This window comes from Haplochromis burtoni, unplaced genomic scaffold (genome assembly GCF_018398535.1).
Source record: "Haplochromis burtoni strain Fernald_Lab_line unplaced genomic scaffold, NCSU_Asbu1 Contig_101, whole genome shotgun sequence".
In the NCBI taxonomy this organism is placed as follows: Eukaryota; Metazoa; Chordata; class Actinopteri; order Cichliformes; family Cichlidae; genus Haplochromis; species Haplochromis burtoni.
The window spans coordinates 215,121-238,660 of record NW_024582462.1 but is presented as its reverse complement, the minus strand read 5'-3'; the positions used below and the strand labels follow the sequence as shown (position 1 = coordinate 238,660).

General features: G+C 40.4%; 1 protein-coding gene across 3 annotated transcripts in view; it reads left to right on the top strand.

Moving 5' to 3' along the window:
* The window catches only part of LOC102309753 (cadherin-10), a 73,680-nt gene that overhangs the window by 22,289 nt on the left and 27,851 nt on the right, over positions 1-23,540 (top strand). For all 3 annotated transcript variants that reach the window (XM_005932082.3, XM_014336727.2, XM_042223095.1), the window contains exons 2-4: positions 1,526-1,921; positions 15,039-15,333; positions 17,235-17,354. In XM_005932082.3, coding sequence (XP_005932144.1) covers positions 1,688-1,921; positions 15,039-15,333; positions 17,235-17,354 — 649 coding nt within the window. In that variant the 5' untranslated portion in view covers positions 1,526-1,687. The remainder of the gene's footprint in view (positions 1-1,525; positions 1,922-15,038; positions 15,334-17,234; positions 17,355-23,540) is intronic.

The following is a 23,540-nucleotide window of genomic DNA, read 5'->3' as shown; positions in this document are numbered from 1 at the left end:
TGATATACAACGTTTCCTAAACAATGCCCGGGGCATTTATTTATCTAAGCTGCACAGGCCAGCATTGCTATATTTGCAGCAGCCTTGTATTAGAGGCCAAATATTATTTGCAAGTCCTTCTGTTTGATTAGAATAAGTGATCATGTTAACTCAACAAAGCCTTGCCCTGATATGTTTACATTTGCTCTTAATGGGTCACTGCCTTTAGCAAGCGATGACAAATGGATGATGATTTTCATTATTATTATTATTGCGTTTTTTATGTAAATTCTTTTCTCCTAAAATGGAGATGCAAACCAGTTACCCACTGCACTCATGTTGTCACAGCTTCACTAATGCAACATGAAAATCAAGCATTGCATGACCAAATTAACTGTGAATATAATGCTGCAGTCACACTAGGGAAAACACTAGTTGGAGACTGCAGCACAACCCAAATTACTGCAGCTCTGTGCAATGAACTTGAAATATCTTTCCTTTGAAATAGTTGTTTAGTAGGTTTGCAGCTGCACACGGTCAGTTGCCACCTCAAAGCATCAAGACAGAAAGAAAATGGCAGCACAATGGAATCGGTCTGCGACGAGAAAGGGGTCAAGTTGGTAATTACATACAGACTTTCATAATACAGCAATTAATTGTGATAGAATTCAGAAAAATGCAAACCCGTTGCTGCCTACATGCTTGAAGTTATTTATTGTCGTGGGTTTGAGCTCTTGATAGCAGTTCTCTTGGAGCTCTGGAGATGCACCTGACTTGGAAAACTTTGTGCAGCCGTTTTAATGATCAAAAAGTCCAAGCATTGGACTGCCTCCAAAACAAAAATGAATCTTCATCTTTTGGGTTGTTTTATAGGTTTGTCTCTGTGAAACTTTTTCAGCCATTTATTTATTTTTGTCTTTCATTTGGAGTACAGCTTGTGTTTGTTCATATCAACCACACCCATGGCTATTAACTGTCGAGACTACCAATGTTTATTTTAGGAAATGTGGTAAAGCACAGAGAAACTGACAATCTTCACATTTGAGAAGCTGAACCTTGCTGAAGGTTTGGCTCATTACAAAATCTACAACTAATTAATTTCAGTTCACCTGCGAAAGCAAACGAAAGCTCCCAGCAGCAGTAAACCACCTGTAGCGCGCAGGTTTTTTCCTGCTGATCAGTTCCATCTGGAGGGAAAGTGAAAGCTCACTGAAGCGATTCAGCGATGAGAAGTGAAGGGAAATGTAAAGGCGAGGATTTGGATGGAAATGTCTTTGTGAAATGATTTTTTTTTTGCATTTCTAATATAAATTCCTTCTTTTCCTTATGTTTAAGATTGAGGTTTTGTGGCTATAAAATGACTTCATAGATCTTCATATCAGTAGATTCTTAAGATGTGTTTAAAGATATATGTTTGTTATTATGCACTGAAGACTAAGCGGGTGTTAACGACAGGTTATGAAACAAAACGAGAGCTTGTGCAGTAACAAATTACTTCCTCTCCTCCCAATATTGACACTCTGCTTTGTCTTTGTAAATGTTCTAGATGCTGGTTGCCGCCCAATGTGAGTCTGAGGAGCCTTTCCTGCTTCAGTAGATTACAGCATGAGAACTGATCCGATACTCTGACCGAAAACAAACAAAAAAAAACCCTGGACACAGACCACTGAGGAGTGGAAAGAAAACAGAAGGCTGTGGTGGCGTGGCCATGGATAGAAGGAAAGTTTGCATATTAATGGTGCTGTGGGCCTTGGTCCACCTCAGCTCTCCAGGTCAAGGGCTCAGGGCCTTGAGAAGGACTACAGGGGGGCGGAGGGGGTCAGGACTGACAGGACAGGATGCCAACGGAGTGCCACTGAGACGCTCTAAGCGAGGTTGGATGTGGAACCAGTTCTTTTTGTTGGAGGAGTACACCGGGACCGATAAGCAGTACGTCGGAAAGGTAGTACAAGGCTCAACTTTCTTTCCTTTTTCTTTGTCAGATGCAGCAGAGCATCTGCACTACAGGCAGATGCAAACTGCAGCTGCTCTGTTACACCGAAACCTGCTGCTGATGAAACACAGCAGCTTCATGTCATGACTAAAGATGAGCCCACATCCGACCATCCACTCACGCACAAGCATTACACACAGGCTAAACAAAACAACATGTGATAAAAAACAACAAAACAGTGATGAGGTTTTTGTTCTGCTTTGTCTAGGCACCAGTTTTAAGTGCATGCACAGACACCTCAATAAGCCCCGCAGATGAGTTTTCAGAGCTTTTTCAGTGAGTGCACATAAATCAGACACATCAATGGAAATAAAACAAAATGGCCATAATATAGTATGCTAATTAAGGCAGGAAATTGAACCTTAAAACTCTTTTGTGGACACTAAAGCGTATCCATTGCATACAGAAAGCATGTCAGGCATAAAAAAGCACTAAGTGACAAAAGTAGGTACTGAATGCCTCCTCAGATTTACTATCTCGACTTATAGATAGTTGCTAATTCAAATTCAGATAGTGCTGGTGTTCATCTATTAAAGTAAATCCCCGTAGAAGTACCGTCGGTACTTAATATTTATGAAGTTAGGATGTTTTAAGTAAAAATCTGAAGGAAAGATTTACAAGAAAAATACCAGAGTGCACTACTCTCGGGGTGCTTTTACTTGGATAAAATAAATGGCAGAGGTCAGGCTAGTGAGAGCTGGACCTGATTCTCTCACATTTGAAAGATTTAACATGGGAAAAGTCTATTGATGCAAAATATAAGATGTTTATAGTGAAACCTGTATAAAAATGGTCAGAATTTTCATTTTATGTAGTATAATTATTTTTATAATAACAACGAGCAAGTCGTGTTTTCGTAGTTTTATACACATGCACATATAGCTCTCAATTTGGGCCCAAGTGTCGTTTGGTGTGGCTTAAACTGCACCCATGTTTTTTTTTTCAATTTCCATCTTCAATTTGTTCACGGGGAATGAAAGGAAGCAGTTGGTGAGAGCAGCCATAACAGCATTATAGTTTGGAAAAGAAAATAGCAGCACATACAGAATCTCCAACGTCATTACGAAAACTGTCTGGACTGTAAAATTGATAAGTGATCACCAGAAAGTGCCAACAGCAATGACTGCTGTAGTAATGAAGATGTTTGCAGCAAAGTAGATTCTGGAGATTGGTTGTATATGTCTGCTATCAGGGCGTCTTTGAGAATTCAGATTTGTAAACAGGGTGTCTGCAGGTAAACGAGTTACATTTAAGACCTTTCAGGACCTTTTGCATAGTACTTTAAGTCAAATTTAAGATCAAACTTTCACAGCAGAAGTTAAAGTTTACTCTTTTCAGTTGGCGTCAGTTTAAAATGAACAGTAAGGTTAAATAGAATAGAATAGAAATGAATAGAAATAGAGTATTGATGAATGTTCTCCAAATCTTGAACTGAAACCATGGGCTTGTGTGTGATCTGAATGTGTAAAGCAGTGAAATTGTCACAGTGACTGGTCTTGAACTTGTGGCTCCAGACCAACATTTGGCTCTTTTTTCCCCGTCTCCAGTGGTTAAGTGTGACTTTGACAAACAACTAGATGAATCTAATTATTTAAATGAATAACGCCAAGGCCGTCAGTCTCCTTGATCTGCAGCTGGATTTTGTCAAAATTAAACTGAAACTTTTTCTTTTGTTTTGTGTTTTTAAAGTAGGATTTTTTTAATTTGATTCAGTTGCACAAACACAGGCACTGTAGGACTGCTGTTTTATGTAGGCCTACATATGGTAGTGGATACTTTGTTACTTTGGTTCTAGTCTGTACTTACTTTTGCAAATTTTGTGGCAATTTTTGCTCATTTATTTTTTTCCAAGAAACACTCCAACACTGTTGGCCTAGGACCCAAACAAACAAAATTTTAAATAGTTTTCTACTTTTAATTGTACATTTGTATTCAAGACATTTTAACATAGTGAGGTCTAAGTTATCGTTCCAAACTCCAAAACTGACCCTAAACCTGACGCTAAGATATCAGAATAGGCCATTTTTGGTTTTAGTTCATGGGTTTCATGCTGTGAGAAGACGTCGCCTCTTTCTCTGTCCACAATTTGCAAAAATCGTTATTCTGTAATTTGATCCAAATTGCACAGAATGCTCACCTACTGGATCTTTACTCATATTATGCAAGGTCACACTTGCATCAAGGTCAAGGGCACACTTGTCACTTTACGTGCAATAACCTGAGTCTTATGACGACTCACTCTAAATGACGCACATGAAAAATATTTTATAATTTTTTTTGGAAAACGTTCTTTTGCCTTTTTCCAAAATATAGAAAATATATTAATCCCCTGAAATCTATGTTTCTTAAGAAAAGCTGAAAAGACTTGAAAAACATAATCCCTAAAAGGTTATTTTATATTCATTTTTTATACATTGTTTCAACAAGCCTTTCCATAATGGTGTTTGCTGTAAGTAAAATAATGGGACTGTGGCTTTCCCCACGTCTGAAACTGGCCAGATGGGAAAATCAAATGTATCACCCACCAGTGCAAAAGAAGCGAAAGTAATGAACTGCTTCTTGCAAATTAGAACTTGCAGTCCCTAGATTCTCTGTTTAGTGTCTTTTTTCTTAATGCTTTTTAGTTGTTTACCTTTTTGTTTTTCAGTTTGCATGAAGACGCCATCTACGCAACACAACATGAACTTTCAGTACTGAGGCAGTGCTATTTATGTTCATCTAAAAATGCCTCATTATGTGCTGTCTTGTCAATACATATTTATGAAGACAGCGATCTGTTATTTATCAGTCCAAGTTAATGCACATTTCACCAAATATTGCTTCGTTTACATGCTACAGTCACACACACAGAAAATTTTGAATTTGTGATACAGCAATTTTGATATTCATTTCCTATAATAGCACTGATAGGCAGAACCTAACTACCTGTGGTGCCTAGTCTCGGTAACATAATACATACACTATGTAATTGTCCTCTGCAAACTACACTCAGTGGCAACGATCGCCGCTTAATGACATCCTTCACAACAAATAAAGTCCTGTATACGAATGTATCATTCTGTCCCCGCGAATACGAGAATCAACCCGTCATCTATTAGTCGACGTGACGTGATACTCCGATCGGGTAATGCTCACATATCGGACTTCCATCCATCCATCCCCGGGCTTTGTTTGCTGTCGGCTGTCCAATATATTTTGTGCTTACTGTCAGCTCTGTGGCTGCTTGCACAATGTCCATTCCACTCACATCAAACCATCCTAAAGCGGCTGTCTTGCCCTACAGTGAAATATGACTTCCGCCGAAGGTATTATTTGTTCAACAAAATGAAAACACAGTGTCGACCCAGATAACATTGGGAGGGGGTGCACAAGAAGATGGGCCAAATAATGCTTGCTTTACATGCAGCGAAGCGGAAGTCAAGATATCAGTCTCCTCTTCCAACCTACTGTAATTGAGGAGATTGTGAAGCGTTGTGGCAAGGTCAGGATGTCTGAGTCGGAAGAAAGGCTGTTTTGTGCGAGGGGCTGAATGGGGCTAGTGCTTTGCATTCCTATCATGCGTCCACGGAGGATGGAGTCATCCAACCAAATGAGATTCTGCAACATACGTCCTCCCCGAGTGAGGGTTGACTTTCAGTTCTTGCCTAAAAGGATTACAACATTTGCGGGCGAGCAAATACAAGAAAGAACAAAAAAAAAGTTGAAAAGAAAACCCCAGAATGAATGAAGATCAAAAGTAAATACAGAGCTTGATCAAACCACTTTGTCTTTGGAGAGTGGTGATTGATGTCCCACTTGTCCTTTTAGCTTGTAAAGGGACTAATAGCATAAGAAGAATGGATTATCTGAGTGAGGTATATACTTAGAGAGTAGGAGGCCGCGACCTAAGAGCCCATATCCTGAAGACACCATTAAAGCATCAACCTTCGAGCAGCGCACTTAATCATGACTGTGAGCACTTGTTGTTTCCCCTCCTAAGTACGTGCAGCTGGGTGCTTTTCCTCATTGTCAGCTCACTAGCCAGTTGTCACATAGGATTGCAGTATGTAGATCTTATCTGATTGCAATTACTGTTTGGTAATTGCCAGATAAAGTACAAGTGATGAATGAAGCCCTAAAGGGAATGAATAGCTTTTGAGTTGAACACATGGCTCAACATAGAGCACAAGCATCTGCATCTGTATCCTCAGGTGGAGGCCGTATTTTTTGCCATGTAGAGGCTCCGAATGGGTGAAAAACTACAAGAAACACAAAAGAGAAGGCTTTTGTCACTGCGAATGACATCGTGGCAGCCGGCGAGCACAGCGTGGAACAAAACCGCTTTTGTTTGTGATGGAAAAAAAACAACTGGAAATAACACAATGACAGGTTATTATAAACAAGGGAGCTGCGCTTGACACACAGTAAAAGATAGAATGATGAAACTGCTCTTGAATTACAACATCGCGTCTGCAGTTATTTGGTAAACTCAATCCCCTCAGCTTAGTTTTTTTAATTTATTTATTTTTGCTCTTTACAACAGCTTTATCGAGCTGTGAAGTACTAACAAATGAAATTGCAATTTTTCCAGAGCAAGCGTAACAAAAGCAGCTGGAACAGGAAGAAATTAAGAGAAGCGATCAAGATGTGATGGAAAAGACTCTGGCAGTGGCTTGTTGGGGGAGCTGGTTGGCTGCTAATCTCGCTGTATTGGCCAATGATTTTCTTTTTCCTGCAGAAAGGGAAGCCTTGCACTGCCTCTCATTAGCAGGCGAGCTGCATACAGGCCTCAGAGGGCCTGGGCTGTCACTGGGGGAAGAGAATGTTTGTTTATTTCATTATTTCTTACTTTACCAAAGGGCACATATCCACTGAAAATGGTTAATGGCCTGTGGTTGAGGAGTGTTTGTGCTGCACTATCATATCTCATAAAGTATTTACAGCCCCTGATAGGCCCCAGTGGTTCTGGGCCTGGTGGGTAGAGTCTTCAGCATAGTGAACAAACACCCCAGCGTACATGCAAACACACACACATGCACGCACCTGCAAATACTAGCCTCCAGTAATAGGCTAGAACTCACAGAAAAGACAAAAAAGGCTGATGAATACAGACATAATACGCTCCACAGCCCTGTATGACTCAGCGGTTGAGGCATCCTGGGGAAAGGACTCGCGAGTCTTATGGCAGTGGAAAGGTGCAGGGATTTGTGTGTTTTGTTTTTGTGTGTGGGGGGGCTGGGGGTGGTGGTGGTGGTTTTGGTCTCCGTTCATACTCCCCCCTATTACCAGCTGCTCACCTTGGCACAGAGGCAAGGAGTTTGCAATATGGCGCAGGCCTGGCTGTACTCTAGACATGGCAGCCCCTGCAGGTCTCCAGTGGCGACCTGGAGCATGCATTGGCAGTGTTTATTGATTGGGCGATAAGTTCCCTGTTGTGTTTTGGGAAGTGTGGGCACGAGGGGGGGCGTGAGCTTCGGAGGAAACGGGCGCGATGAGGTCTTGCAGTGATGACACCCGGTAAACATCTGTCTGACAATGTTGCAGCGGCGAAGTGATATCTGAGAGAGATACGCCAACATGTCTAGGGCACCTGCAATTATCTCCATGCTATCACCTGCCTACCAGTGTTTAAAACACCCACTGGTTTTGTCAGATTAATTAATCTTCTCTCATCAACATCACAAGTATTTCGTTGGCCCGGCATTATTCGGCTGAGTGAAAGCAGCCCCACCTGCTCAAGAAAGTTCGACACAAAGGAAACAAAAATGTCAACTTATTAAAAAATTTAACTGAGCCAAGTGATGGTCTCAATGAGGAATCAAAGCCTTTAGAGTCTCATTTTAATGTCATTTAATTTTTTATACTGTAAAAAAGAAATTCAACGTTGCCAAGTACGTTGATGCCAAAACGGATCCCCTTCTTCCTCAAGACAAACCAAAAATCTTACAGTTTAGAAATATAAAATATGGAATATTGCATCAATTTATTCTTGATTCAGTACAAACACACAGAGATATTTAAGCTTTTAAACAATGTTGTTTACTGAAGTAGAGCAAAGAATAGTTAGACTTTAACAGTAGAGCCGCCAACATATTGAAACCTTTGACACATCTGCAGTCAAAATAGTTCTTGAAGCAGTTAAAATGTAAATGTTCATCTATTCAAGTCAACAGTCTTGACAAAATGACCATTTAACATTTATTATATTACGTTTCTTAATTATACAGTTGCTTCAGGCTTTTTCCTCACAGATTAAAAAGATAAAGCATGTTTTGGATTGCATTTACTGAGAACGCCACAAACAACGGATTAAAGGGCATTTAAATATTTTTTGTAGAAGAATTGTGTTGTTTTTGCATGGCTGTAACAACTGCAACAAGAGTTTATTAATTTTACAGTTCCAGATAGAATAGGTCAAGTAGTGTATCTTTTTAGAATTCAACACTTGACTATAACAACCCTTTTAATTATTGTAGAGGAACAACAGTAAAAACATTTTGACCGCTTTTGAACCAGCTGGAGCTGCTACCATTGCTAATCCCAACCTGAGGTTTCCAGTTTAGTTCAGTTTTATTTGTTTGGCAACAGTCACAACAGTTGTATCAAGGTAACCTTAAAGCATTAAAGAGAAAACCCCCATTAATCAGATGAGCCTCTGTAGGCAGGAACTTGGTGAGAGTGGGGAGGAAGAACTCCCTGTTAATAGGAAGTGACCCACAGAGGAACCGGACTCAGGGACAAACAGAAGAAAACGCAAACTAGTGGTGATAAAAGGTAAACAAAGGCATGGGAGTGCATCACAGGAAGTCCCCCAGCAGCCTGGTCCTATGACTAAAGTTTGGTTCATGGTCACCTGATCCAGCCCTGACTGTAAGCTTCATGAAAAGGAACGTTTGAAGAATAATCTTTAATAGCCTGCAGTCTAAGAGCGAAGTCCTGCATTTGGGATAATATGGAGCAGTGAGGTCTTTCAGACGTGGGCACTGATCATTTGGAACTTTGTAAGGATCTGAATTGTGAGTATAGCTGAGAACCAATGAATAGAAGCTAATATAGGAGCAATGCAGTCTCTCTTTTCAGTCTCTTTCTTTGCTTTCTTTGCCTCGCCTAACAACAGAACTCTTTCTTTAGCTGGTTAGGGTTTCCTACTTAAATTTTTCCACCATTCCACCCACCTGAGGAAAGTTACCAATACTACTGCTTTGTGTTGGTTTGCATTGTAGATTTCGTACCTGGAGGCAGAGAGAATTGGATGGTGAAAGCAGGGTTTATAGGCAGCCAATCCAAATGTAGATGGTATCAACATTCATTCATTTAATTTCTTTTTTTTCCCTATTTAAACATAACTTAAATTATTTTTTATTTTTTTGCAAAGAGGTTGCATTATTCTTTCTGCTCAAGCAACACTTAATTAAAGACAAAAGCAACACTTCTTAGTAATGTCATGCAGTGCAAACGTATCTAAATTTGAACCTACTGTGATACCAAGAGCAAAAATTATCATTTAAAAAAAGCACTAAACGTGTATTTATGACTGTTTAGTAGCTGAAGTGATACAAAAAAGTTAAACTGTTGACAACTGCCTGTAATTAGAATAAAACATGCTGAAAATTATGCACAAAACAAGAGATGTCAGATGTCCACAAGTGAGGATTGTAAGTTAAGTGACATTTCACCTTCATGTCGCAGCCGCTCTCACTGCATATCTCAAGTTTACACATCAACAGACATTTGATAGGCTATTTTTGTACACAGTCTGAGGCTACCATCTGGCTACATAGAAGGCAGCCAGTTCTCGACAGGCCAGGACACAAGGCCTTAAAGGCTAACTGGCTAATTGCCCTAAGCAGCCTGTTTCCAGTGCCATCTTTCTGGCCTAACTCGAGTGAAGCACAAATGGCGACCAGATCGAGTCAGCGCTAACATTTGCTGCTCTTGAAGCTGATTAATTTCACAAACAAAGACAGCTCGCTTATAAGTTATCACGCACAGATGTCTGATGAGTGCCACTTCACCTCTCAGCCCACTTCAAACTGCAAGATGAAGCATTTAGGAACAGAAATATGTTTGTTTTTCATTGTTGGGGGAAAATTACAAGCTTTTAGAAATATTATCGTGTCACTTAACAAAGTGAGATAATTGAATGAAGGGTTTTTGATATATATAGGCTATTATTGATGATATAAGGCTTGAAGCAAAGGCTTTATAGTTTGTTTCACAGACAATTCACAAGGAATTCTTCCTCACGAGTCATTTTTCTCTGTGATTGAGTCCTTGAACTCCAATTTTGTTGAAAAGTGAGAACATTTCAGCCTGTTTCCCATGCAAATCGACTCATTTCAAGTATTCTCTGAAATCAAGTTTCATTTTTTTTCTTGATGAGAGTGTGACTACTCTCCACATTCCTTCCATATTCTTTTATCCCTCCAGACACAGACACTAATTTTAGAAACATTATTACAAACTGTTTTGACACAGTTAAATGTGTTAAAGAAGGATTTCAACCAAATCCTAGCCAGTTAATGAGATTTTAATCTCATTTGCAAAGTTCTGTAACTGCATAATGTTTAACATTTAAGTAAATGTATAATCCTGTTAAATAAGTGAGAGTACAAAACTGACCAAAAGAGTCATAACTGTTAGTTTTACATTTCTGATCATTTACTTACTTTCAATTCAAATCTGTATGACGAATAACATGCTTAATTAGCTGGTTAGCGCAACGTTAAAGTAATATTTCTAAAGGTTGCAAAATCTACACCTCAGTAACTTGACCAAGGGTCTCAAACTTGCGGCCGGGGGATCACTTGTGGCCCACGTCACCCTTATATGCGGACCATATATTGATGTGAAGACATATAAAGCAGTTTGGCCATTGAAGTTACTTTTCTTGTTAGGGAGGATTTGTTTGTTGTTGAGTGCAATGTTAAAATAAGTTCTTTAAAAAGCAAAAAATGATTTAATATGAAGGCAGTATGAGCAGAGAGTACAAACATGCTGCTAGTTCAGTGTGAGACTCAAAAACTAATGTGTACTTTTTTTATTTGTTAAATATGAATAAAATTATAGCAGAAGTGCTGCCACAATCTGGTTATTTGGTTCAGTGAAAGGCTTCAGTTTGTTAAGAGTGAGAAAAAAAATGTTGGTTCACGTTTGCAGCTTTGTCTTGTTATAAAATATTTGAAATTTTTAAAAGCAACTTCATGCTGTGCTAAGCTAACCAGCTATCTTGATAGTGTACTCATAATGGCTAAAAGTTTAAATTTGGAAAAGGTTGCTATCTAGTCCACCAACAATGTTTTAGCCAGTAAGAGAAAAAACCCAAAACATAACATTTGGAATAATTAATCAAGTAATTAAGTAAAATAAATGAAAAATATACAGCAAGGTTTTTAGTTTTAGTTTAGTTTAAGTTGTTCTGCCAGTTTTGTCATCACAATCAGGAGACTATATGAAAAGTCCTCCTGGCATCTGTGTGTTTAGTGACAGTGTGATGTGTAAATGATACTGCGTCAGATAATTTTATAGTTGTACATTTTAATGAAGCTAATGAAACCTACAATCAGATCAGTTTTCACAGGCATGAAAGCATTTAAATCAAATTAAAGCAAAACTGAGGCTAAATTGAAACCCAGGCAAATCTTCCATAAATCAATTAAAAATATAAAACTATAGTAACTCTAGTAGGATGAGGACAATGTCACACAAGGCAATGCTAGCTACCTAGCTAAAAGTGATAGATTGTACCAGGCACATAGACAGTATAAAACATGGACTTAATGGAGAAAACCTTCAATTTCAGAATAAAAGTCTTATACTATTGCAACCAACACGTTTGAAAATTATACAAACTGCAGGTAACTATATCAACCTGCTAGGGACCAAATCAATGTCAAAGAGATTTTCAGTGCAACTCCGTACTGCTTTGCAACCAATTTCACCTCGTGATAGCCAGCAACCACTCATCAACTGGCCGTGGAATATAAATCGTTCCCTACCAACTGATAGTTGCCAGGAAGTTCTGCTGGAGGTTTCTTCCTGTTAAAAGGGAGTTTTTCCTTCCCACTGTCGCCAAAGTGCTTGCTCATAGGGGGTCATATGATTGTTGGGTTTTTCTCTGTATGTATCATTGTAGGGTCTACCTTACAATATAAAGCACCTTGAGGCGACTGTTGTCGTGATTCAATTGTATAAATAAATTTGAATTGAATTGAAGTCTTTGACCAGTACTAGAACTGTGTAACTGAGGTCTAACTTTACTTACTAGAGAGTGGCTGTCCAGTTTAGCTCTGATGTGTATTTTTTACAGTTTGTAAAAGAAAAAAATGTGTTTGTTTTTTTCTTCAGTTCTTCCGTTTAATTTAAAAGTCAGTATTTGCAGTAGTACTTCACCCAAACCATCCAACCCTGCCACACAGTTTAAATGGTGTACACAGCGGGGTCGTACGCTAACAGAAATGAGACAGTGTGATGTGACTGTAGCATTAGTCTTCTAACCATTCCCTAAATGTTGAACTCTGCCTTTAGGAAAGCAATGGCTCTGTTGAAGGTTTTTTTTGCAGAGCTTTTTTTTTCTGTTTTTAAAAGACCAGAAGTCCAAGTGTTAATGGATATAGCATCATGCTCCCTGCCTTTTTTTTACGATTTGGTGCCATAGGAGGGCATAGGAGAAAAGGCAAGCTATTGATGTGCCAGGGCTTCTTGGTGACCAAACTGAATGCACATGTGGCTTTCTTTTCTCCCCCTGTGACAGTTTAATTGTATTTTCGATATAAATTGATCAAAGGGCTTTTGTGAATGCACGTTGGGCTGCCACATTGATTTCCAAGAGAGTCTTTTTTTTCTTCTTACCACCCCCCTCCTTAATTTGAGTAGAAGGGCAGCAGTAAATTTTCCTCACCGGCAAGGTGGGCAACTGGGAGGGACGGGGTCGCTGCAGCAAGTGCTGGAGTTCGATACTCCGAGCTTCCTTGTAATATCCTTCAGTGTAGCAAGGAGGAAGTCTTCAAAACCACGAGAGCTCTCTGTTTCCATAGAAATGACAGTCGACACAGCATATGTCACACTGTCTATCTCACATCTCAGCCGAAAGAGAGGACTCAACAGTTATTAACTGAATTGTCGTGCCGGCAGAGATAGGCAGCTTGATAGACAATCATAGAGAAGGACATTGCAGCTATAACAGCGGGGGAAAGATAATAATGTTGAAGTGGATTGTTTTCAGCCAACTGAGTCTCTGTTTGGGAGCACGTACTGTAAAGCAGAACAGAAAACAAATACAATTCTGCAGAATATTCTCCTGGCTTGGTTAGGCAGAGCGAAAAAAAAACCAACCCCGAAACAAAACAGGAAAGTTGTTTTGACCAGAATTCAAAGTGGGTGAATGAAACAGTGCTCCACTCGAGATCCTAATCCGAGGATAGTCAAAATTTTGCAACACACTTGACTGGCTTGGTTAGACAGACAGAGAAAGGAATGAAAACAGTCATTTTTTTTTTTACCAGCATTCAAGCAGTCGAACAAAACAGTGTTAAAGATGCTAATCCACAAAGCTGTTCATCTCACATGTGCCAGCTTTGCCCTGATAAAACAGCATGAATTAGTAAAGCTTCCGAGCACCTGCGATGAAAAGCTTTTTAATATATGATGAGAAGGGAGACTTTGCAATGTGGTCCCACGTGACCCAGCTGCGACGCACAATATCCCCCCCTCAGTCTGTCCACCGGCTGAGCCAAGAACCTTTATAGACACAACAGAAACTACCGGCGCAAAAGGGAGAAAAAAATAAGCATTCAAGCCGGCAAAATCAAACGTGCCGGCTCACTTGAGTTAATGAGGTGTCAATAACGGACCTCAGAATTACATCCCAGCATCCACTTACGCGGGTAAACATTCGGATGGCGTTTGCCTCGGTTTATGCTTGACATGTTTGCCCGTGTCTGCAAACATGTGCTCTCCTTTTTTGCCCTCTACCTCCCCCGCCACCCCACCCTGCAATTATTACTGTGTCCTTGGTTATTAAAAAAGGGGAAAGGGAAGTAGGATGGGAAGTAGTGGGAGGGGAGAAAAGACTGGACAAGCTTTTGATGAGTTCTAGGAGATAAATATGTTGTGTGTGTGTGTGTGTGTGTGTGTGGTTGGGGTGGGGGAGATTTGGCTGTGGAATTAAAATGTCAGAGCATGCTAAGCTGCTGTTCATGCAGAAAAAAATTAAACATTAGATAGGGAGGAACAGAGCAAATAATAATAACGAGGAGCTCCACACACAAGTGGGCTCTCGTGGTCTTCTGGCATGTTGGTCCTGCTGCTGATCCATCAGGGACTGGCAGGCTGCGGGGCGTGTGCTCACTCATGCTGGTAACCCCACAGACGTGTGTGTGTGTGTCCCCTCCCTCACCCACCCTTTCAGCGAAAAGTAAAAAAAGTAACAGTAGCAGTGAATTCGACATTTTACACGCTCCGGCTGCTGGCTTTCTTCTTGGCAGGACGCGAGCTTCACAGAGGCGAGGTGAATGTGTATCGTCACAACACGATGACAGTTTACCAGAGATGATATGAATCTGTTAAATAACACCAAACACACTTATCAAAAGCTGTCAGCGTTTATTTGCCAGGGCCCAGATTGGTCAGATCACCGATGTGCGTGCAGTCGATCAGAAATGCCGCGATTCGGCTTTGAAATGTGATTTTTGCTGACATCTTTGCTGCAAAGCGCTCATCGCCGGGATGTGTTTTTGCAGCCGTCAATCAAGCGGTGCAGCTTGGACTGCAGCAGATGAAGATTTTTGTTCACTGTCACCATTTCTGCTCAGGCTAACAAGGAGATCTTTTTTTTCTTTTTTTTAATGTGGAAAAGGGTAGCTGACACTTGCTGTTCATAAGAGGAAATTAAGCAAATGTGAAAGCTTTCATAAAGTCGAGTTTGAATCTCTGTTGTGCTATAACAATTAGCAGTAGAAAGCAGCAAAATGGAAATTCATTAAAGTGAAAATGCCACAAACTGTTGCCTGAAATGGGTGTTTTGTGTTGTAGCAGGGGATCCAAATCATATTTTCTCCTTTTTTTCCCCCTCTTTCTTTCCACACAGCTTCACTCGGATTCTGACAGAGGAGATGGCAGCGTGAAGTATGTCCTGACAGGGGAAGGAGCCGGGACCCTCTTCAAGATAGATGAAAAGTCAGGGGACATCCATGCCACCAAGAGGCTGGACAGGGAGGAGAAGGCCTTCTACATCCTCCACGCCAAAGCTGTCAACCGCTTCACCAACGAAGCGCTCGAGGGCGAGTCCGAGTTCATCATCAAGATCCACGACATCAATGACAACGAGCCGCGCTTCACCAAGGACCCGTACATGGCCAGAGTCCCTGAAATGTCTGACATTGGTACGTTCCAGCCGTAAATATTAGACTCTTAAAAAGAGCTATTTATCAGACAATTAAATGTTTACACAAATGAAGGTTTGCGCCTGTGCGCGCAAGAGGAGCTGAATTAAAAGGATTATGATTCAAACAGGATAGAGATGTTATAAAATGCCAGCCTTACCGGATCAATGGGACTTTATCAATCATAATAATGATGCCGACGCAACAAAGAAGGCCCAACTAATTAAACGAGAAAGACTAGGAGCTGTTTTATGACCGGAGAATAAACAAGGTAAAAGCGTCTCGACAGCGCCGGTGCAGATAATCTTTTAAATACAGTATTGTATCTTGTTAAAACGACATTTAATTTAATTACCGACATTGTCAGCTGTGTCATCACAGTGAATAATTGTGGATTCTGCACTGCCACTTCCTTAGACGCCGCACGGCACCATTCGCTGCTTTTGCGCCGTCCTTTCTGCTTGTTATTCAAACAGCAAATGAAATAATTCACGGTGCACTTTGGCTCCAGCCTAAAAGCACACAGCAGCCTCATGAATATAGATAAACAATAGGGAAAAAAAGTCATCAATACTTGCACGCAAACACGGGGTGAACTATATGTTGTGCTGCTGCTGCTGCCGTGCTTCTGGGACTGAGGGACGTTGGTCTTGCAGCCCAGACATGTGACAGAGTTGTCACTTGGTTCAGCAACCCCAAGAGAGAGGCCGGCACTTATCTAAGGGCAGCACGGGTGCCCATGGCAACAACCGAGGTGTGATGTCACCGCTTGGCAGAGCATGTGTTCACGAGTGACTGCCTTGAGACACTGCCCCTTTAAATGTGACACTTTGAGTTTTATTATAGTCTCACGGCTCTGACATCCTTCGCTCGGACTCTCAAGATTTTGACGCGCTCCTCCCTTTGACAAGTGAATGATTGCAGTTGGGGGTAATTTACTCCCCCTGCACAAAAAACCGTGATTATTCCTGAGTTGTTTGTCAGAAAATTCTTGTCTCGAAAGCTTAAAGTTGCCGATGAGATGGCTGATGTGGATCAGTGATATTTTCTAAAAGCCGCCATGTCAGAAAAGCCTCTTTGAGTCTAATTCCCTAGTTAAAGGTATTAGCGATCAAGGTTCGGTGAACTTGCTCAAGAATCCTCCCGAACTGTCACTTACAGCAAATCAGACAGCCGTGGTCTTTTTCTGTCTGTTTTTTTTTTTTATTTCTACAACATCCTTCATCCATACAAATCACATGGGTTTTAAAGGAGGGAAACTCTGGTCTCACCCCACACTGATCTCTGCTGACATCAAATTACAGAAGTTTCATGAGGTCGTTATCCCATTGTATTGCACAATTCTATATTTATACCACTTTGCCATTAAATATTTCTACTCAATTAATTTTCTTCTGCATTTAATGAGGCAACACTTGGCCCCGCAAGGCGCCATTTGGGAGGTAGCACTTGGCTAACCGTTTCCCTTTGTTCTACTGAAATAGGGCCTCAGCCTTTCTGGAAGAGAAAATGGATCACAGTCGTTCGCCTGCTATCAGATATTTGGCTTCTCAGACACTCCAGATCTGTGGATACGCTAATAGGCTTCTCGGGGCTTGCAGAGAGCCAGTATAGGTGCTGCTGGCATGCTTAGAGAGATATACTTAGAAAAATACATTAGGAGTTATTGATTACCTGCAAAAATCAATCATGTATAAGGGTATAAGTGGCCGAGGAATAAAGATTGGTTTGGGTAACGCAAAGGGACAGAAATGATCCGTCACATTCTGCATGGGCGTGATTAGAAGAGGATCCGACACCTCATCAGAAGGTGCATCAGCTTAACCAATTATCCAGCAGGCAATTTTCAGCAGTATTGAAGAGTTGATCTAAATCATTGTCATGAATCTTCCTACCCGCAGGCACCTCAGTAATTCAGGTGACAGCCACAGACGCCGATGACGCCACGTACGGGAACAGCGCCAAAGTGGTCTACAGCATCCTGGAGGGCCAGCCGTACTTCTCCGTGGATCCAGAAACAGGTCAGTGTTTAGTAAAATGCAAAAAAAGAAGAAACCTCACCTGAAAATAATCCCAATGCCTCCAGTAGATAGATAAAGATGTCTTTGTATCGCTATCTCTTTTAGACAAAGACATTATTACACGCAGTTCACAGCAGACAACTCAGGTTGTCTGCTGTCAGTCAGTCAGGTTGTCAAGCAATCAGTCTAAATATTTTTATCCATTTTTTTTCCACCTACTTATTTTGTAATATTCAGTGACCAGTAGGGGGCGACTCTTAACCTTTTAAAGCCGTGAAGAGCGTAATATAATATTCCAGAAACACGCTTTGCCGCTGCAGCTGTTTGTAACACTTCCTATGTCCAGCATCGTGAACTATCGCATGCCCGCGAAACCGGAAGTGACGTCATTTTGCGGAAATGTAGTTTTTTGCCTTCAGGGCCTTATGAGCCTATACTGGTGTTTTTAAAAGTTATGTTTGACTTTATGACTCATATTGCACTGCTGGAAATAGTTTATTTTGATGCATATGCTGTTTTTTGCAAATTTGCATCATAATATTTATTTTCGTTTTTCCTGCAGTGTAAAAATAAAACTATAAAGTCACTCAAAATAAATTTCCTGTGATGGGAAACTATTTTGTGCAACTTTTTTGTATTTGCAGTTTTGAGGGATAAGCCTCTTAAATTTCTCTATCTAGAAATATATGTTAAAAAAACAAAAACGATTTTAAATTTTTTTGTAGTTTATTGCACTTTTTTGAAATGTATGTAATTACTATGCACTTAATGCATACATATTATTAAAATTTGGGCTATAATGGTTGTATTGATGTATAGCAACTTGAAATGCTCCCAAAAATGGCACTACAACATGTAAAAATATAATATAAGCTCTGGCGGACTTGGTTCTGTGGTAGGTCTTAAAGGGTTAAGGATTCAGAGCATCATTCCCACATCATCTCGGTACAGACGCCTGAACACAAATGTTTGATGGATCTTAGTTGATATGTTATCGGAGAGCCCCGTAAATTCACCATCACAAAACTTTGCTAAAAGCCGTTTATTTATTTTTTTTAAGTAGGCGGAGCTTTTCCTTATTATGTCCTTCATAAACTTAAATATGTAAAAGGTTAGGGGGGAAAGTGTGGTGATACCCACTGCTGCCTCTCTTTGTGACATGTTATGCCCACAAATAGAGCACCACCCTGCACATATGTTTTCAAACAGCTAACATTTCAATGGCAAAAATGCTCAGCATAAGGTTTAAGGGGCTAAAACTAACTAAAAGTTTACTATATCTGTTTTATATACAGCTTTTGGACAGAATGAGTCTTTCCTATGCGTTCAAACTGTTTTTTGGGGTTTTTTTAGATTTATTTTAGACCTCCTTTTAGCCTTTATTTTTCACAGGGCTGTAGAGTAGACAGGAAAGCAGGATGTGGCCCGGGTCAGACTCTAACCCAGGCCCCCCCGCACTAGCCTTTCGGCATGTGGGTCACCTGCTCAATCTAGTAAGCTCTACTGGTGCCACAGCCAGTTATTTTTATCCCAGCTGATGTCAGATAGTTGGTAAATCGACTAGCAACACCACTGTGCTTGTTCATTGCATGTTGGATCCTATTTAAACACACTCCTCTAACCACGTCATGGAATCAAAAAGTGGTCAAATTGTAGCAATCTCCTTCTTCCCCTGACTCTGGTTCTTGGTGCTGAGTTCTTTTAAATAACTTTGGAAATAAGTTTTTAATTAGGTTTATGTCATATAACCTTTTTAAAATGTTACTGCCTTGTCACAGGTGACCTAGAAAGCTGACCATGGCGACCCTGAAATTTTAGACTGATGGATCAAAGTTAGGTAGCTACCAAAAATTAGCTAATTAACTCTCACCTTTGCTTTGACAGGGAAGAATTTCTTGTCCTTCATCTCTGAAAATCTAGCCTTTTTATACTTTTACCTGAAATATAAGATTCAACACTGACACTTTCTCACACACAGCAGGGACTGAATTCAAGGATTTTTAGCAAATGTGTGGAGTGTTGAGATTTGGGATGTTGCATTATCCTGCGGCAGCTGCAACGGCAGGGGTGCAATATTGATTTTAATGCTTGTTGTTATACCAATTTAATTCAGTTAAATTCAGTTCAGGTTTATTTATATTCACAACAACAGTAATTTGAACATGTTTTATACTGTAAAGTATGTAACTTTAAAAGTTAGATAATATATGATGATAATATATTATATTATCATCATATATTATGATATCCACTGCCACAGTGTCGTCATTCATTTATTTGATTGTGATCACTGTGTAGTGAAAATCTGATGTTGACAGCCATGTGTTGATGGCAGTCTGGTTTAGATATAGTTTGGCGCTAAAAAAACCCCAAAAAGCAAACAATTAAACAGATTTGTGGCTGTGAAAATTGTCCCACTGAGGGTTTCGTGTTCTGACCCTGCAGACTGTCTGTGAAAGACAGACATGTAACCAGACTGATGTCACTTTTTGTATTGACAAGATCTTGGGATGCCATGTTGTTTTTTTGTAATCAAAGGGTTTTTTCTAACCTTATGCAAAAAGAACTTCTTCCTGTTCGTTCCTTTCACAATAGAAGTCTTTGACATATATAAAAATTATATTCATTGCATAAAGTAACTATTTAAAAATCATAATAATTCTTTTCTTTTTTTCTAACAAGTTTCATAAACATATAGATTCCAGTGTGTATGTACACTTTGCTAGTTCCAAGTTTGCCTTCTACTCCAAATCTTTGTGGCACAGACTCAACAAGTTGCTGGAAACATTACTCGGAGATTTTGAGCCATATTGACGCGACAGCATCACACAGTTGCTGCAGATTTGTTGAAGCTCCCATTGTATTGAGAGCCGGTTACTGTGGAGGTTGTACAACCTCCACAGTATCATGTTCGAGAAACCAGTTTGAGATGAGCTTTGTGACATGGCGTGCACCACAAACCAAGACTCATCTGACCAGGCAGCGTTTTTCTGATCTCCCATTGTCCAGCTTTGGTGAACCCGTGGGAACTGTAGCCTCAATTTCCTGTTTGTAAGTGAAGGGAGTGGCACACCGGTGTGGTCTTCTGCTGCTGTAGCCCATCTGCTTCACGGTTCAGTGCGCTATGGGTTCTGGTTATTTGAGCTACTTCCTGTCAGCCCAAAGCAGTCTGGTCACTCTCCTTTGACCTCCAGCAAATCTTCGCGCCCCCCCAGCCACTCACTGGATATTTTTTTCTTTTTCAGACCATTCCCTGTAAATCCACAGGATGGTTGTGTGGGAAAATACCAGTAGATCTTAAATTAAAGTTTGGCTTTAATTCAAGTTTTCCTTTATAAATTTACACGTTAATAAAAAAAACACACACACAAAGAGAGAAGAGAGTGTAACTTTAATAAAAGAAATCAACTTTAAAAGTTAGATGAAAGGAAAGCTTTTCATAGAAATAAGCAAAAAGTATAGTGTAGTCTTTTTTTATTATTTTAAACAAAAATTTTATAGAGTTTGAAGGAGAAATCCGTCACACAAAAAGCAAATTTCTCCTCAGTGAGAGCAGCTTTAGTAGAGCGGCATGCACAGCAGCCCCGAAGGACGCTGCTTTTTGACTGATGTGCACAGCTCCTCGCTCTTTCTTGAGCAGGAAGCCTCTCATCCTGCTGCTCTAACAATGCTGCAGCCACTGCACTCTCCACCTACGTGTGTAACCCACGGCTCAGCGCAACAAGTTCACACCTTCCTTTCTGGGGGTGGCCATTGTGGGAAAGATAACGAATGGCTAACGAAACAGAAACGGCGCAGGCATGCTGAGGGAACGCTGCTTCAGCGGGAAGGTGAATTAAAAACAATTTATCAGAGGATAAATCCTGAAATAAATGCAGTGATTTTCCCTTTAACCAGCAGCCTTCTCCTCGCAGGCTGATGTGTGGCGAGGGATTTGTAGACAGAGAGAATGGCAAATAACCAACCCCTAAAATGTAACCGCTTGCTACTTTTAATCATTAATGTGCGCTTTGGAACTCATCCCGCTCGTGTCCTTTTTTCCCCGCTTAAACAAAAGGAGAATGACAAAAAAAGCCATTTGCAGATTAGCAGAGGGATTAACAGTAATATGGTTTATCCCACATGTGGTATGTAAGCTGACATCCCCTCTTACACAAAGACATGCCTGGACATCACATTATAAGCAGGATTTGTTTCTCCTCTCCTCCTCTTCTGTGTGCATTGTAGTCATTAAACAATAACAAAGGTAGCCAGAGGTGCAGAGCGAGCGAGATGCTGCTTTTCTAAAGATGCTATACCTTTGCTTGCTTCCCTGCAACACCGTCAAAACGATCGCTGTTTCCTTGCGTCTGAGATAAATTGTACATTGTTAGAAGTTGGGGAGGGGGGGAGTTATTGTATGGGAGGAACAAAAGGAGCAAGTTGGAGGGCCTGCTGAACAGCGTAGGCCACTCTGATCTGAGCGTGAGCGATGCGCCACATCAGCTGCTCCTTCTTCCTTATTGTTTGATATGCGGTGAATCATCAGTTCTGCCGAAAAGTGCTGAAGTTTGTCAGAACAGTTTATTTAGGGTGAAATTTATTTTTTCATCTTCATTCTCCCGTTCTGCTATGTCTGTCTGCGTCTCTCCTCGCCGCCTCCCCCCTCCACCTGCTCCTCTTTTATGATGCTTCAAATTCAAACGTGTAATAGCAGACAGGATTTAAGGCCGACTCTGATGGGAGATGGAGCACACCTTTTGAATATGCTGCCAATTACCGCTTCACTCGCTCTCTGTCCTGACTCCAAACTAGAGATCTGAGGTGTCAGAGCCGAGAAGTAAGCAACTGCACGGCACTTGAAAGGCTGAACATTAACAGAGTGTTAATTCAGAAAAAAGAGCAGATAAATGGTGCCGACTGCATTTGGAGGCAAATGCTACACTTAGGAAATTAAAGGAATACGCCGTGGTTTTGGTATGTTGGCTCTTTGGTCCACTTACCAGTTAAATCATGAGAACACAGACACTAAAATGTGCTCCTGGGTGGCCGCTGAGCTCCATGCTGCTGAGCAAGAGCACTGACCTTTGAGTAATAAAATGTTCTTAGTGGTTTAATTATCTGGCCTGTAGATGCATGAATCTAAGAGATGAAATATCATTAATTCAATACAGCTGATTCAGGCTGTTATTTTTAGATATGTTTCAGGTGAGAACTGTACTTTATTTAAAGATATATATTTATAGATATACCCAATTCACCCGTGGACGCATTATTTTCTGTCATGTGAGAGCAAATGTACTCCTTAGAAAGTATTTATTACTCATGTTCATACTGTATCTATTACTCATGTTGTACATTTACCACATTAAATCACACTGAGTTATTTGAAAGGCCAAAGGCAGTCAGAAAAAATTAGTTTTTAAGTCTGTTCATCCGGCTTTTTGGCAGCGTGTGTCTCAAGTGGCCACTTGAGACTGGCTGCAAAAGTGAGCCATTCTCCATGGACTTTCATGTTAAAATTCCCAACTCTAAAAGCATCTTTGTAGAAGCCTGATTTTGGCTTCTGTAGGAAAGGTGCACCTTCATAACAGCTGTACAGGAGGGATTTCATTTATAAGTCACTGGCTGGAACTTTATTGAAGCATAATGTTTGCATATTTCGAGTTGTGGGTGCTAGCTACAGATCTAACTAGCATCTATGCATGTAAGCGTGCATGTAGCATGTAAGCTAGCATCCATGATTTCAAGTCATAGAACAAGTGTTTTGGGAGTTTATGCTTTCGGTGCATTTTTTACCCAACTGTCTTCACTTCTTGTACTTTTCTTCTTTTGGCTGCTAATTATCATTCACAGTTGATTCCAAAAAAAACAACGTCATAGCTGCTAAAATGCTAACACTTAGGCACTGAGGCATTGCCATGTGTTCATTAGTTTGTAAATGCTGCACTGCTATGTTGTTGCCAGAAGTGACCACATCTGAGTTCCAAGTTATCAGCCCACAGTAGCAAGCTTGTTTAACAAGGTGGATTCATAGACTTTATGGGTTCATTGCACAGACAGAGATATCTTGTCATTTGTGATAGTAGCATACAGCTAAAATACTACAGTTTTACTCATTTACAGACTTCTTGCCATGTGATTTTGCAGATAATTACTTCAATAGGCACCTACACCTCAATTAAAATGAAGAGGTCCAGTTCTGAG